Genomic DNA, 17,692 nt, shown 5'->3' on the forward strand with positions numbered 1-17,692 from the left:
GCTCTGGAAACAGACCATTGTTTGTGTCGGCCCGGCAAATCCGCACTGGGTTAACGCCTTTCTTGTGAGCGGTGGGGCGATAATGTTGCGTCCCGGACTCGAGAGTGGGCTGTGAAAACAAAGGGGGTGTGTGGTCGAGTCCCGTTTCCGGCATGTTTCCCACCACGCCCACACAGGTGCCGCCAGATAGCAGCAGACTCATTAGCTAATTGCTCATGTGGGAGCCAAGGTCTGCTCTCTGATTTTGGTACCCTTGAGACTGACCTGGTATCAGAGGGTCATGGGTGTGAATCTTGGAGGGGATGTGCCCCACCACCACACCTGACCCATAGCCCTGGGGTTATACCAGGACAGGGAAACAAAGGGCAGTGATCATATAGAAAAGCGTTTGGAAAATGACTGGGTTTCTGGTACTGCTGCTGAGTCGGGTACATAACATACAGTCATGACGTGGCTGTATTACTGGGTACATAACATACGGGCACTGGCTGTATTACTGGGTACACAACATACGGGCACTGGTTGTGTTACTGAGTACATAACATAAAAGCACTGGTTTTGTTACTGAGTACATACCATACAGACACTGGCTGTGTTACTGGGTACATAACATACAGCCACTGGCTGTGTTACGGAGTAGATACCATACAAACACTGGCTGTGTTACTGGGTACATACTGTACCATACAGACACTGGCTGTGTTACTGGGTACATACTGTACCATACAGACACTGGCTGTGTTACTGGGTACATACCATACAGACACTGGCTGTGTTACTGGGTACATACCATACAGACACTGGCTGTGTTACTGGGTACATACTGTACCATACAGACACTGGCTGTGTTACTGGGTACATACCATACAGACACTGGCTGTGTTACTGGGTACATACCATACAGACACTGGCTGTGTTACTGGGTACATACCATACAGACACTGGCTGTGTTACTGGGTACATACCATACAGACACTGGCTGTGTTACTGGGTACATACCATACAGACACTGGCTGTGTTACTGGGTACATACCATACAGACACTGGCTATGTGACTGGGTACATACCATACAGACACTGGCTGTGTTACTGGGTACATACCATACAGACACTGGCTATGTTAATGGGTACATACCATACAGACACTGGCTGTGTTACTGGTGTCTTCTCACTTAACTGCCTCCTGATCCCTCTTTGCCTTCTCCTCCTTCCCCTCTGCTTATGCTCCTTCCCTCTTTCTTCAGTTCTCTCCTCTCTTTCATTAAGGTTTTTCACTCTGTCTCTCCATCCTAATGACTGTTGCCCTCCTGCCTCCTCTCCTCCTCGCTTCCTCCCTTTCCCCTCTCCTCATCTCATCCTCTTCCTCTTTTCCCCATTCCCTCCCTGTCTCCTGTCTCTCCACATCACAAAACACTGCCTTCAAATGTCAGGCATCCTGCAGCTGAATGAATCTGGCAGTTAAGTGACTGTTGGTACTTAAAGGATGAAGCAGTTAAAGATGTGTGTCCCTCCCCAGCTGTGACTGTGCCCCCTTCTCCCTCCCCAGTGTGCGGCTGTGACCTGGCCCAGGGGGGGTTCTTCGTGCGGGAGGGAGACTACATCTGCACCGTGGACTACCAGAAGCTGTATGGGACGCGTTGCTTCAGCTGTGACCAGTTCATCGAGGGGGAGGTGGTCTCTGCCCTGGGGAAGACCTACCACCCACGCTGCTTCGTGTGTGCCCTCTGCAAGTAAGGACACTCATCTTGCGTCCCTTGGGTAGCTTCTCGACTTGGCTTACCGGCTATTTTGTGGCCATGGGATTTGAACCAGTGATCTTCTGGACATAGACATAGTATCTTAACTCACAAAACTACACACCACCCTGGGGGTCTGCTCATCAATCTCCAAACATGTGTTTTGGGGTGTGTTTAGCTCAGTGGGCTAAGCCTTTGTGCTTGTGATTGGAAGGTTGCTGGTTCAAGCCCCGGCAGAATACTCACATGTTTGTGGGTCTTTTAGCAAGGCCCTTAACCTCCCCCCAGTTCCAGGGGGGCTACACACTGGCTGACACCAAGCTGTGACACCAAGCTCGCTCTTACCTGCATGTGTATCTCCTGGAGAGCAAGATGGGGTAGGCAGAGAGAAGAACATCTCCATGGGTGATTCTTAGTAAAGTATCACTACCGTGTTTTATTACTGACACAGGGCAAACTAATCATTGCTGATCCATCTAACCATCATCCAGCCACTTATGCTGATCACCGGGGGGGGGGGGGCTGTATCGTATCATATCAAGTGAAGTAAAGCTTTATTGTCCTGTGGACCATCTAAAATACACAGTGAAACGAAATAACATTCCTCCCCTCATTTATAATGACAGTAATATCAAAAATAAGAGGAAGCCTGCTAATGTAGCATAGATAGATAGATAGATAGATAGATAGATAGATAGATAGATATACTTAATTGTCATTGTACTGCAGTCCAACAGAATTTTTTTCTATGCCAAGTCTGAATAAAAAGTAATATGCACATGTACACACATATACACACATGCATACCTATGCATGTAATAAATACATAAAAACCAACATCTAAAACAATAATAAGATTAAAATCATATTGCATGAATAGTCCCATTATTGCATATTTGCTGCAGCTGAATGTAACACAGTGGGGGGGCAGTGTTTAGGTTTATTCAGCTCAGTTATGACCCTTGGAAAAAAGCACAACATAGTATAGCATAACTGGATTGGATGCTCGTCCACACACACACACACACACACACACACACACACACTGTGGCAAGGTTAGAGGTCTTGTTACACTTGTCTGCATGTGTGTGTGTGGGCGGAACCCAGAGGACCCAGGCGAAACCTTCTGAAGTGCACAGAGCCAGCATGGACTCCATCGGCCTCGTCCCCTACAGCCGTCAGTCAGTAGTAACTGGCCGCTGTCGAGGTAAAAATGGTGAAGAGGCATGCTAAGTAGTCTAACAACACCCTCGAGCCAACGGGGTCAGTAGGCTGTCAGTCCCAGTGTGTGATGTACTGTACTGTACCGTGCCACATGGAGGCCTGAACGCAGCCTGTCCCAGGGTGTCCCCTTCTTACTCTGTGGTGCTGCCACAGGCCTGTCTGTACAGTGAAGCCTGTGGGAAAGAGGGCTTGTTTTCCAAACTGGACTGGTAACCAGAACCGGGCTCTTTCAGAGCTGGGAATTTGCGGCGCGTCCAAAGAGACCCATAAAATGTGCTTCTGTGTACGCCTGGCGGGGGGGGGGGGGGGGGCGCTAGCCCTTCTGGACACCTTTTCATTTAATACCATGGTGCCCCAACCCTCCCACCCCTGCAGACTCTCTGTACCTGTGTAGTTTTCTAAAGGGGAACCTGATCACTCGCTCGGCACAATGACTCCCTGTGGTGTCTGACTCCCTCAGAGTCCCTGTGGTGTCTGACTCCCTCCATCTCCCCATCTTCCTCTCAGTCCCTGTACCCTGCATGCTCTCTCTTTCTCTCTCTCTCTCTCTCTCTCTCTCTCTCTCTCTCTCTCTCTCTATCTCTCTCTGTCTGCCTTCCTACCTTATTTGTAATGCGACACCCCCCCCCCCCCCCCCCCCGGATGTGATACTCTAAATTAGCAGGTGTCCTCATGGATCTTGAGTGAGAGGATTATGGGTTATCCCCCCCCCTCCCAGCTAACATTCATGCATGGGAAGTGCTGCCGTCTTCATTTGGTCGTCCGCCAGCTGTGCTCCGGAGCCTCTATGTCCCTTAAACTGTACCTCAAATCTCCAAATACTCCATTTCCACAGTTACGAAATGGTACATGGTGTCGGGTTTTACTCAGGGGGGGGGGGGGGAGGTGGGTTGTAAGACCCTAAATTTGGCCTGAAACAGGAGCGAAAGCCTACAAGGTGACCTGAGTGAGGGTTTATGGGAAAACACGCCTAAGCACCAGTGTGCCAGGGTGACTCAGGAGTGCGACACGTAGCTAAACAATTCGTGAAATGAAATGGAGGCTGTCTGTCGGTAAATGCCAGAATCCCATTTCAGACTGAAAGCTTAGGAAGATATATCATTTCATAAAGTGGCCAGTGTCTGCTCCTGAGATAACTGCACTGATCAGCTAATTTGGAATGACTGACAGAACTACGTGACGTGGCTCAGAGTTGGGTTCCAGGCCAACAAAAGAGAACACGCCAGTCTATGCTTAACACTGTCAGGGACAAGGGAAAATGGTCTGCATGTCTGAGGTCCACTGATGTTCCTCCTCTCTGCTCCCACCCTCATAAAGACCACAAGCTTTAGAACCTGAAGCCTTGAATGTTCTGAATGAGCCCCAATGATTTGTTTCTATCAACAGTGCTCACAGGCTGAGAATCCCATTCATCAACACAATCCTAGTGCAGGGCTGCGTTTACTTAAACCCTTCGTAATGCTACGATCATCACAACAGAGAGAATTTAATTTGATGACCCTCAGAGAGATTAGTTCTCTGGCTAAACCCTGGATGTCTTAAGATCCTTGCAACAGTCCTGCTTTAGAACGTCAACTGAATGTTGCGTTCTTTCTGTGCATAAACAGTAAACGATAAAATTGCTGTCACGGGTCCCGATGAAAGCTTGTGCTGTTTATTTGTTATAAAAACAGCATCCGAGATGTTATGTGTCATGCTTACTCATCAGCGTGATTTGCAGGACATCTGCATCCCCATGTCTCTTACCATCAGTTTGCTGGCTATGATGTTATGATGTTATGTGTCATGGTATCTGGGCCGAGGGTAGTCTTGAATCTGACCCACATCTCTGTTTGTGCACAGACAGCCCTTTCCCGCTGGTGACCGGGTGACCTTCAATGGCAAGGAGTGCATCTGCCAAAAGTGCACACAACCCCTTCCTCTAAACAGCCCGGCACCCATCCAAGCCGTCCACAGTGAGTTCCACCTACCCTGCTATGTCGGGCTGCTCCCTTTGGCTAGATGGCCTTCTGGTCAACCCTGACATCCAGGTGGTTCAATCTCTCGGACATTCAGGCTGAATAAAACACAGCAGCGGTGGTCAGTCCTTCTGAACAGCAAGCATCTCAAAAGTCATGCTCTTTGTGAGGAGAAGTCAGTGAGAATTTAGGTAGGCAGATACTATCTGAGCATTCCCTATGATGGCTGCTTGGATCAGGGTCTTCTGTGGTTGGACTTAAATAGCTTGTGAGCAGTTGCGCTGTAACCGATGGGCCATGCTAGAGGGGGCTTTGGGAATCCACAATCTGCTGTGGATTTGAGATCAGAACAGGTTAAAGAGAAGTGGGTCGGGAGAATGGGACAGTGGGTTTCTGATGGAACGGTGGCTCGAGAAACATCCAATTAGATGTCCAGTGGGAGGGCCATATAGCCGGGTACAGCTTGCTTCCCAGTGAACGCCTACTGGGTGATAATGATCAGCTGTACAAAGTCAGGAACTCAGCGTGGTGCACCATCCCCCAACTGGGCTTTTTAACTGGTGTGGGCGGCTTCCAGCGTAACACCAGTCTACCCCTTCATGAGGAAAATATTTCAAGGCGCTTCTTCCATTAGCATTGGGCTAAATGATGTCCTTCAGAATCAGATCAGTTTTCCATGTTTGATATGGCCAGGTCTGACTACAGCTATAGGCACCATAGGCAGTTGGCTAGGGACCCTGACTTACCTGTGTTGGCCAACCATGGCCATCAGTGTTCTTGGTAGGGGGGCTCCTAAATAAATCCTTGCCTAGGGTACCTGAAAAGGTAGAGCCAACCTTGGAAATGGGTATGGTTTATAAAAAAGGGTACAGAAAGAAAAGTATATGAATAAATATTATGATAAAGGGATTGATGAATAAAAGGATGAATGAATGAATGAATGAATATAAATGAAGAAACAATGGACTGGTGGATATGTCAATAGTACGGTACACAAATGGATGATAGATGATGGCGAATGTAGGGCTGGTGGCATAGATGAATGTGTGAATGATGGAGGGGTTTGTGGATGAGTGTGTTCATAGATATTTGATGGTTGTATGATCAATAATGAATAGCTATATGCGATGGCCACTCCTGATCAAATGGATTATGTTTGAGAGATCATGCAGATAGAATTACATTTATATATATAGCAGAGGCTCATGTCCAAAGTTACATGCAACTGAGGAAACAAGTCAGACAGTTAAGGGTCTTGCCCAAGAGCCTAAGAGTAACATCATTTTATTAACCATGGAATTCAAATTGGTAAACATCCGTAGCCAAAGTATCCTAACTTACAGAGCCACACACTGAAATAGTACCATGGGGGCTATTTCACGTCTTCTCTGCTTTTTCCCAGATTGCTGTGGATGTGGGAAGGAGTTTAAGAATGAACAGTCCCTGGTGGCTTTGGACAAACACTGGCACCTTGGTTGCTTCAAGTGCCAGGTCTGCAACAAGGTGCTCAACGCCGAGTACATCAGCAAGTACGTATGAGCCGCCGGCAGCGCATCTGCGAGGAACCCCATTCGCGGGGCAGGGCAGCCCAACAATGCGCATGAACTTGCCACGGCTTCCCCAGCATTTACTCACACAATTCCCGTTATCGCGCAGGGTTCCATATCCTCTATACCCCTCAGCTCTCTGCTTCCCTTGATTCTGCTCCGAAGCTGTCACCCAAGTCCTATGGCCCTAATAATGTCACTAGTTTCTATTTAGAAAGTCAGGCATAGTTATTATCTATGCACCCATCCATTTTTTAACTGCTTATCCTGGTCAAGGATGCCCAGAGCCAATCCCAAGCTGCACAAGACCAAGGTACACTTTGGATAGGATGCTAGACCAGTGTTTTTCAACCTAGATCTGGGGGACCCCCAGAAAATCCATTTTTACTCCCTCCAGAACACCTGAACCAAGTATTCAAGAACAAAAAATAACAATCAAGAACGACAAATACCTGGTAAAAGTGTGTTGGGAGTGAAAATGTGGACTGTGTGGGGTCCCCAAGGACTGGGTTGGGAAACACTGTGCTGGACGGTCGCCGGGTACATACACATATTCCTAAATGCTTGGATTTGGACTGCAAAACAGGAGTAGTCTGAGGAGAAACATACAACACAGGGAGAACATGCAAGCTCTAAAAACACTTAGCGGGTAGGGGGGGGGACGACGACCTACACCCCCACTTCTGGAGGTATGAGGCAACAGTGCTTCCTACTGAGCCAACAGGCTGGCTTGTTTTTTTCCATCGAATGGTAAAAAGACTCAAAGGGTCAGAAGGGAGGAATTCTGAAGGTCCAGCATGTTTCAGATATCAAACAGCCAGCTGGATGTTGTTTTTGGAAAGGGCTCGGCCTGACACCTGGGGCGTGTTGGTTATGTAACTGCACTGGTCCTGGATGAGGGAGGTGTAGGGGTGAAGTATCAAGTTAAAAAATCCAGAGAAAAAGTTAGAAGTCGGCCCCTCGTTGTGTTTCTAACAGCTCGTTATTCCGCTGACCTCTGATGACCTGTGCAGTCACGCCCTTTCTATTTCTGCTTATTAAAACTTCGGCGGCCTGTGTGCTGACCAGATGTGATGGCGCTGAAATTCCCTGCTAGCGCCACCCTAACTCAAACTGGCAGATGACTGGCACCGACCCATCTTCTGTCATGATGGACGGAAGGGTAAGGAGCCAGCCTTCGATCTGCTATCGATTAGTCACGGACGTTTTGCTGACCTTGGCAGGTTTGCGAAACCCTGCAGAGATGTAGGTATTGTAGGGCAGAGTTACATGCTCTACTGATGCAACGTGGAACTGAGTTCAGTCAAGAACAGCAAGGGCTGGGCTCAAACCCAGGGCTCCTATAGAGGCGTAAGGTGGCACAATGACGAGCGAGAATGAGGAGCAGCGTGTGAACTCCTGTGGCGATCCACTGCAACATGCGGCGGTGCAGTGAGAGGGATCCTAAAATGCGACACAGTCATGCTGCTTCATGGGAACGTGGAGCCCTGCTAATTAGTTGTCAGAAGAAGGCCGTGGGGCGAAAAGGCGATTCATTTTTTGTTACCCAACTTGGGGCTAGATGAAAGGAGAAAGTGCTTGGCATCCTATCTTGCTGAGTCCTGCCAAGTTTTGTGTCACAAACAATCAGTATAGAAAATACTACTCTAAAGCTGAGATTAACATTAGGGGAGGCCAGGGTCAGGTCTTGGCCTGAATCTGGTATCTATTCATTACTCATTAAACTGTGTACTTTTAGTATGACAAGTTTCATAATGTCAGAGTTGTTGCTAGGAGCCTTAAGCTAGCAGAAGTGGAGGGATGTATAGTGGGGTTAGCTGTAGCCCAGGGGAGCCCTATGCATCAATCGTTGATCATGCTGGTAGACGCCCTTTCAAAAAACTGCTTCTGTTTAATGTCAGATTCTTCCCATTTCTTAACTGCTCCTTTTATGACAGCTACCTGACAGCTGATTTGATTGTGAACTCTCAATGAATATGTGGCCAGTCTGAATTTACCGAATTTACTATACCTAACACTATGTGCTTTCACTACATGGAGAAAAACAAACTATAAGCTAACATTTGATTACATGTTGGCTGTACATGCATATCATCATTTCTAGCTTGCTACAAATTATTTCAGATAAAATAAAAACCAAGTAAGAAACTGAAAACATACAACTTCCATACAGGGTCAGAAGAAGGTTGTATCTTATTCTAAATGTGTCTGATCTGCCAAAAGAGCATCGCTATTCCGAAAAAAGGAATCATAGAGATGGTAATAGGACTCTCAGGGGATTAGTAGATCATGGTGAACTCTTTAAAAGTAGCCAAAAAATTCTGGGTACCCCTGTAGTAGTCTGTTAAAAGTCCATTTTGCCCTTCTGTAGTTGATAGCTGCCATTTTACTTTAAGAGCACTATAACTGAGTAAGGCCTCTCACTCACACCCTCTGGGCCAAAGCATCCCTAAATGGCTCCTTCACCTGTTTAGCTGTGCCTGAAGCAGACACACAGCTGACATACAACGTACTTGCAGTCAAGTGGTAACTAGGCAGAGTATCCATGCTAAATAGAAACCAGAGTGAAACTTTGGAAAGAATCTCCATGGTATTGCTTGTATTGGCAGCACACACTCCCCGTAATGCTAACCACTCCCCGTAATGCTAATCGCTCGTAATGCTAACCACTCCCCGTAATGCTAACCACTCCCCGTAATGCTAACCACTTGTAATGCTAACCACTCCCCATAATGCTAACCACTCCCCGTAATGCTAACCACTCCCCGTAATGCTAATCACTCGTAATGCTAACCACTCCCCGTAATGCTAACCACTTGTAATGCAAACCACTCCCCGTAATGCTAACCACTCCCCGTAATGCTAACCACTCCCCGTAATGCTAATCACTCGTAATGCTAACCACTCCCCGTAATGCTAACCACTCCCCGTAATGCTAACCACCAGACCAGGCAAAGCGGCAGAGCATGTTGCTTACAGAATGCAGCAGCTGTGCAGCCAGGAATAGTGTTACCAGATGAGCAATGACAAATAAAATATGACAATAAGTCCACACTTCCTTTGGCTTCTGGGATCTCTGTCTTCCGGAGTGGAGTATTGTGGCAACGGACCCACAGGCGTGGTGTTTTTGCACCGTGGGGATAGCCTCAGAGCTTTCACACTTTTCCAAGCTCTCCCAAGAACGTCTGTAATGACGTAGCATTGAGGGGTTAGGGGTGGATCAAACGTGTAAGCATTTCAGCTGCTGGCTGCCAGGCTCTCATAAACGCGGGTAGGACAGAGAGGCTGGGGAGCCAGTGCCAGCAGATACTGTAAGTGCAACTTGCCCTTCTTTTGACATTTGTCTTGTGATTTACTGGCAGTTACAGGCACTTAGTCACCGCAAGAGTCATTATAAGACGTTGGCTCTCTTGTTTTTAAGGGATGGAGTACCATACTGTGAAATGGACTACCACGCCATGTATGGAATCCAGTGTGAGAGCTGCAAGAAGTACATTACTGGGAAGGTGCTGGAGGTAAGGAGACCCTAGACAAATCATTGCCATGGCTTGGACTGCGCTCATTCACTACTTCCCCACTAGAACTTCTTGCTACTTTAGAGGTCACTAAAGGTCACCATGAGGTTCTCCATAGTGTCTGTGTAAAACTAAGATGACAGGCATGTAATTTAATCAACCACCTACTTTGAAGCAGTCAACCTGGGACAGTTTGAAGCACAGGTTCTAGAACTATCCAAACACCAGCTCTTCTAACTGGCATGCTTTGTGGGCTGTCATTGTTGCGTTTGAGAAAACCAGTCACTATCCTTACACACATCCTCAGCTCGGCCTCCTCACTGGGTCTTTCTGTCCCATGTCTCCCCTTTCTACTCTCATACATCCAAATCCAGAGAAGCTGAGCCGTACTCGCTCTGTCTGTGTCATGCTCGTGCCAGCTTACGATGTCATCTCCTGTGGTTCTGCTAAAGATGTCTGGTATCCTGAATTGTGAGAGATTAGCAGGAAAGCTCAGCCAGCAGAAAGAATGGAACAAGCTATAGGCACGGTATCTCAAAGACGAAACCATACACTGATCAGCCATAACTTTAAAACCACTGAGAGGTGAAGTGAGTAACATTGATTATCTCATCACAGTGGCACATGTGAAGGGTGCCATCATATATTAGGTGAGTGAACAGTCAGTTCCTGAAGCTGATGCTTTGGAAGCAGAAAAAATGGGCAACCATAAGGACCAGAGCAACTATGACAAGGACCAAACTGTGATGGCTAAAAGACTGGGTCAAAACATTTCCAAAACACCAGGCCTTGAGGGGTGTTCCCAGTGTGCAGTGGTCAGTAGGTACCAAGGAAGGCCAACTGGTGAACTAGTGACAGGGTCATGGGCGCCCAAGGCTCACTGATGCATGTGGCGAGCAAAGGCTAGCCCATCTGGTCCGATCCCACAGGAGAGCTATGGTAGCTCAAATTGCTGAAAAAGTCAATGCTGGCTATGATTAAAAGGTGTCAGAACACACCGTGCCTTCTTCCCGTTGTGTATAGCTTGCTGCGTATGCGGCTACGTAGCCACACAAAGATCGGAGTACCCAGGCTGACCCCGTCCAACTCCAAAAGCTCATACAATGGACGTCAGAACTAGATCATGGAACAATGGAAGGTGTCCTGGTCTGATGAATCACATTTTCTGTTACATCAAGTGAACAGCTGGGTGTGTGTGCATCCTTTGCCCAGTGGTAGGCAGGGTTGCACTAATCTGCTAACCACTAATTAGCAAAGCTAACTTTTTCATTAGCGGATTAGCATTTCCGCTAACCGTTAGCAGACAGGGATGGTATGAGGAACATGAAAAAGGATTCACCACCAACTCAGACGCAAAGTATCACCTTCCCTTACCTTCCTGTTCACCATTGTGCAAACACAGGAACATACGGATTGTTTAGTTTTCCTATCAGACACACAAACACGCACACACACAGAAGCTTAATCTTCCACTAATTTAGCTTTCCTTAGATCCCTTAACATGTTTTTTGCAGGTAAAGCAAATCAAGTTTAATGGTCAAAAACATTTCCAAATCCTAAAATCACACATATTTGTTCCAGTCTACTATGAGCGTGTCTGCAAAGGTCTATCTGGTACACTGTTGACTGACAATGTGAAATAACAAGGCATGATTAGTCAGTAACTTGTCGTATTTAAGGTAGTCTGGGCTAAATGCAAGTGAGGTCCATTTAAACTGAGTGGAGAACTGGGGTCTATCAAAAAGCTGGATTTTTTGCTCAGTCGCATAACTTGTCGTAAATCAGGTGCCCCAGTTTAAATGGACTTTATCTTTGTTCATTTACATTTAGCCCAAACTACCTTAAATTTACAAGTTATCTGGCTAAGCAAGAAATCCTGCTTGAGGCCCTGGTTATTTTACTTTTTTCTTGGCTCTCAATGACAGAGCTATAGACTAATAAAGAACTGAGATCCTTCTTCCTAGTTCTGGGTAAACAGTACCATGTTTGTACTCCCCAAGTGGCTCCCTTAAGGACAAAATGTCACCATGAGCCAGTCACGGAATAGGACTCCTGTGACACATGACAAAATTGCTAATTTCAGCTGTTTTGTAGATTTTCAGTGCCCAAAACCAAACTGAAGCTAAAGTCATATAATAAACGTTAGCAGATAGTGGTTATCATTAGCATTTGCTAATTTTTATGGTTTATTGGTTTGTTGTTATTAAAATATACTTCTTAGTTAGCGGCTATTGAATTTACCTGAGGAAGAAATGGCATCAGGATGCATTTTGGGAAGAAGGAAACGCCGGAAGGCAGTGTGATGTTCTGCCAATGTCCTGCTGGCAAACCTTTGGGTCCTAGCATTCATGTGTATGTTCCTTTGACACGTACCACCTACCTAAACATTGTTGCAGACTAAGTACAGCCCTTCATGGAAACTGTAATCTCCAATCGCAGTGGCCAGCCTCTTTCAGCAGGATATGGCGCCCTGCCACATTGCAAAAATTGTGCAGGAATGGTTTGAGGAACATGAAAAAGGATTGGATGTGTTGACTTGGCCTCAAATTCCCCAGATCTCAGTCTGATTGAGCATCTGTGGGATGTGCTGGACAAACAAGTCCGATCCGGGGCGGCCCCACCGCACAATTTACAGGATTTAATGGATCTGCTGCTAATGTCTTGGTGTCAGATACCACAGGACACCTACAGAGGTCTTGTGGGGTCCATGGCCTGATGAGTCAGAGCTGTTTTGTTGGCACAAGTGGAACCTACACAATATTAGGCAAGTGGTTTTAATGTTATGGCTAACTGGTGTATAAGTCATGTAGTTCAATCACTTCAATACATTTAAGAGAGATATTTCTCTGTTTGGTGGAGCAGAGGCTTTTTGGCACCGCAGTAGCTGTCTAAATCCATGGCCCATTTGATGTGGTGAATAATGAATAGGCAAGCTGTTTGTCTGTAGATGTATCCCCTCTTTGTCAGGGCTACCTGAGGGGTATGGGGAAACCAGAGAACGTTCTTTGGTCTTCTCCTGAAAGGGTTTTCCTGTTCCTCCGGATCAGCCGTGGTCATGGGATACGCCCCCAGGGAATCTCCCGTATGGGCAGCTTGAGGGAGTGTAATGGCAGCCCTAATGTGACCAAGGCCCACCTACTCAGGCTCCCAGTATCACCTTCCCTTACCTTCCAGTTCACCATTGTGCAAGCCCAGGAACATGGGGATTCTTCGCTTTTCCTCTGAGACACTCAAACAATCACACACAGAAGTTTGAAGTCAGATCCCAGGGGCAGCCATTTTTTCAGGCATAGAACTCAAAGTCACAAAAATGGAATGATTACTCCACCATCCATGGGATTCAAACCAGCAACCTTCAGGATAAGAGCAGAGACACTTTACCCACAGAGACACATGCTTGGTTGCTGCATCCATGAGAACTACTACCATGTTCTCATGTGATTTAGAACTACTTAAGAATGTGTTTTTTCATTTATATTGCACTACGTGATGTACCAGCTGCACTAAGAATATACAACAGCTCACCTTGAAGTTGGTGGGTCTCAGTCAGAGACATAAGGTCCTGACATTTACCTGCTTGGCTGCAGAGCCACGTTTTTCCACTTGAAGCCAACGAGCCATCAACTCCAAACCTGACGACAAGAAGCATCTATTTATCATGTTTCATATATATAGAACGGTCCAGTCTGGCACCTGGCTGCAGTGTGGTGACTTTGCTGGCCCTGATAGGAAGATCATTTCCAGCCAAGTGGCCAATGACATATACAGACACTAAATGTGAAAAGAGGGTAGAGGGGACAAGAGCTGGGGGAGGGAGGAGCCGAAATCATGGGCTAAAATGAAGGGAGATGTAGCTCACTCATGGGTAAACAGGGAGGCTCTCCTGCATGCCTATTCCTGGACCAGGAATATTCAGGTCACCAGTCTGTGTCTTAATCGCTGCATGCATTTGGCTACTGTGGGTAGCACTGCTGGTGGGCAGGCCAAGGTGGGCAGGCCAAGGTGGGCAGGCCAAGGTGGGCAGGCCAAGGTGGGCAGGCCAAGGTGACCTGCTGAGGGCCTTCAGTCATAACCGGCTTTTAATGCGGAATCCACTCCTCCTTTACACACCGTGCAGGACAATGGCTATTAGTCAGCAAGTGGCAATTTCAGGGGAGCCCTGTCCCATTTTTAGAGATGGGCGGTCACTCGCATTTCGGTGTCGAGCATGTGCGCGTCTCACAAGCAGGAATCTGCTTTAAAAATGGAAGAGGACGCGGAGGACAGGGCCCCTAACAGGCTCCTTTGTGGTTCACGTGATGACAGTAGAGGTGATGACTGCTGCAGGGAATGTTTAAGAATAAACGCGGAGTGTGTGACCCTGTCCACGCCGGGTCATGTTCTCTTCATGCTCTTCATGGCAGCTACATTCAGGGATATTGTCTGGTGTGACCTCTACCTCATCAGCGTTTGTCACAAGTGAAGATGGTTCAGGGTTTCCTTGGAGGAGACTGGCGCTCCACTGAAGAGGCGGGGCACCTCAAGGGGCGTTCGCTCATGGGTAACAGAGTAACGAACGGAGACTGGAAATATCTGTCTCCTTCTCTGCCAACTGGAGAATAGAGGGAATGGAGAGATGTAGCCTGATTAACGGAAGAGGGATAAAAGCTTCTGTCATGTTTTATTTATGGTGCAGAGACAGAGGAGGGGTGTGAGAGAGCCACTGCGGGGCTCTGTCGGCTGCGAGCAGCCCAGCCAGCGCCCCAGACGATTGGCGTCTTCCTCCTAACATTTAGCCAGAGGTGCGTTGTGCTCATGTGACACAAATGAGCAGCCAGCGTGTGGCGTTCATGACGTGCAGAGGGCCTGCCCTGTGTGTGAAAGAGGCTGCTGTACTCAGGAGTGTCGGAAGGAGTTTGACAACCAAATTTGCCCCAACGGGGGGGTCATGTTCATATAAGACATAATTATTACAAAGCAATAAAGTTTTCAACATTTAAAATAAGACTGGCACTGTTAGGGGTGCAGTTTCAGAACTAAACATAACTGATCCATATGATAAAATGATGGTCCCGTATTTTTTGGGAAGGAAGGGGTGGGTCACATCCCCTCACCCTCCAACTATTTACGCTCTTGGCTGTACCCATTCTACTTAATACTATCGTTTATCGTAAAATTATATCTTAAATATAGGGGATAATGGAGAATTATAGTTCAATCTAACAACAATATGTCTATACTTACAGCATAATTATAAAACATACATAAGTAGATGGACACTGTACTATAATTTTGACGTACTGTACTACGAATAATAATGACCAATAAAGGATAGCATAAAGGGGAGCATATTTCACCCAGAAAAAAACAGGAAAACTTGTGCTGTGGTTGGGAAGATGGGAGTAAAGTACGTACTGTGATGTGTCTGTATTTGCCATTTACTTTTGCAATCTCTTCATGTACGGAGTTGTGTGGTTCCCATATGGTGATATTCTCCTTTGTACATAAAGGTAGTGTAGTAGTTTGTGGCATGGGCTCATCAGATAAGCAGCCAAGTGGATATATATTGACATACATTTTTAATTTTGTGTCATATACCTTTCTCATATGATGTGTAATATGCTTCCCATGTGGTGTTTCTAACCCTCATCATATGACCTATTACTGTATTGTCTTCACCCTCATCATGTGACCAATTGTATTTTTTTCACCCTCATCATGTGACCTATTGCTGTATGTTCTTCACCCTCATCATGTGACCCATTGCTTTATGCTTCCATTATGAGATTCTTCACCCTCGTCATGTGACAAACTGTGCACTTCACTCTACTCAGTTACAGCTTGACTCCAGCTTGATGGACCAAAGGAGAGCTGTGCTACGGAGGAGTTGTTTATAGATAACAGCATGAGAATAATGTACTTTTGGGCAGGATCTGCTCTTCCTGCTGGCTGTCCTTCTTTCAGGGACTGTGGGCTCAGCTATAAATTCTCAAAATTCAAATTTTCAATTACAGTCCTCCAAATAGTGATTCGCACAGTTCACCTGTTCCATTTTTATGAAGAATTCACAATGAAATGTACTGCAGTTAAACCAGGTATTAGCTTTTGCATTTTCAATGATGTCATGCCTAATTCGTAATTCAAAAATGATTACACGTTTTAAGTGGGGTGTAATCGTAGCTTTACCAAACAGCAATATCAATAAAATACACAACCTCTGCAGGGAAAATTACACTCTCTCTTAATTCTCTGGGATGATTTCTAGTGTTAAAATACCAAATCAAGCAGCAGTGTACTCTATATTGTTTTGTATAGTGTGCCCCCTATTGGTTGATTGTTGTAATTACATGGCTATCAATGACCAAAGATTGTTTTCGTAGAATGGTTTTCCTGCATAGTAAAGTGACAGGGGGATTCTAAGTGCAGCCAGCACTTTGAGCCAAACCCCATATTCAGCTTCGGCCTGCGTAACCCTCCGACATCACCTGGGCGTGGTACATTATGCTTGTTCTTGTGCTCTGTTTCACTGCAGGCTGGTGACAAGCACTACCACCCAACATGTGCACGCTGTGCTAGGTGTGACCAGATGTTTGGAGAGGGAGAGGAGATGTACCTGCAAGGTAAACCCATGGCAACTCTGCGCCACCGTCACCTCACTGCCTTCATTTAATTTATTTTGCAGATACTTTTGTCCAAAGAGATGTATAATTAAGTATCAGAGTTAGCCATTGTCTCCAGGGTAACTGGGGTTATGGACTACCAACCATGGGATTTGAACCAACAACCTTATGTTCATAGGACCAGCATCCTAATCCTCAGAGCCACACTCCAGCCTGTTTGTTAAGGCATTACGTCATTGGGGTCAGTGGGACTAAACCACAGCTCAGGGGGTGAGCCTTTTCAAAGCCTTGCATTGATAGTGTTGGGGTTTGGGTTTCACCTGGGAGTTTGCCTGTAAATCGCAGCCAGTGTGTCACATGTTAAGACAGCCTTTGGGAGGAACAGGCTTTGTTTAACTACACTGACTATGACTATGCCTCTGGGAAAACTGTATAGCCTGCTCTGAAGTTGGGTGGATTTTTTTCATTTGTTCCTTTTATCCAGTTGAGGCCTGCAGTAGCATCTCGCCCCATAAATCAAAGTCAAAAAGTGAAGTAATAGCATAGCAAAGGTTAAATTTCACCATGCTGATTTGGGGGTGGATGGTGGCTTCAGGTTTGGAGTTTGAGTCCCCCCAGTTTGTACGTGCTCCCCATGTCATGTGGGTTTGAGTCCCCCCTCCTCTGTGTCTGTGTGCAGTCTGCATGTGCTCCCCATGTCATGTGGGTTTGAGTCCCCCCTCCTCTGTGTCTGTGTGCAGTCTGCATGTGCTCCCCATGTCATGTGGGTTTGAGTCCCCCTCCTCTGTGTCTGTGTGCAATCTGCATGTGCTCCCCATGTCATGTGGGTTTGAGTCCCCCTCCTCTGTGTCTGTGTGCAGTCTGCATGTGCTCCCCATATCATGTGGGTTTGAGTCCCCCTCCTCTGTGTCTGTGTGCAGTCTGCATGTGCTCCCCATATCATGTGGGTTTGAGTCCCCCTCCTCTGTGTCTCTGTACAGATTTCATGTGCTCCCCATATCATGTGGGTTTAAGTCCCCCCTCCTCTGTGTCTGTGTGCAGTCTGCATGTGCTCCCTATATCATGTGGGTTTGAGTCCCCCTCCTCGGTGTCTGTGTGCAGTCTGCATGTGCT

General features: G+C 46.7%; 1 protein-coding gene across 18 annotated transcripts in view; it reads left to right on the forward strand.

Annotated features, from left to right (window-relative positions):
- ablim2 (actin binding LIM protein family, member 2) overlaps positions 1 to 17,692 on the forward strand; it is a 70,913-nt gene that overhangs the window by 32,266 nt on the left and 20,955 nt on the right. For all 18 annotated transcript variants that reach the window (XM_072718761.1, XM_072718759.1, XM_072718762.1 and 15 more), the window contains 5 exons: positions 1,547 to 1,730; positions 4,803 to 4,915; positions 6,321 to 6,447; positions 9,887 to 9,980; positions 16,492 to 16,579. In XM_072718761.1, coding sequence (XP_072574862.1) covers positions 1,547 to 1,730; positions 4,803 to 4,915; positions 6,321 to 6,447; positions 9,887 to 9,980; positions 16,492 to 16,579 — 606 coding nt within the window. The remainder of the gene's footprint in view (positions 1 to 1,546; positions 1,731 to 4,802; positions 4,916 to 6,320; positions 6,448 to 9,886; positions 9,981 to 16,491; positions 16,580 to 17,692) is intronic.

Source organism: Paramormyrops kingsleyae, chromosome 12, assembly GCF_048594095.1.
Source record: "Paramormyrops kingsleyae isolate MSU_618 chromosome 12, PKINGS_0.4, whole genome shotgun sequence".
In the NCBI taxonomy this organism is placed as follows: Eukaryota; Metazoa; Chordata; class Actinopteri; order Osteoglossiformes; family Mormyridae; genus Paramormyrops; species Paramormyrops kingsleyae.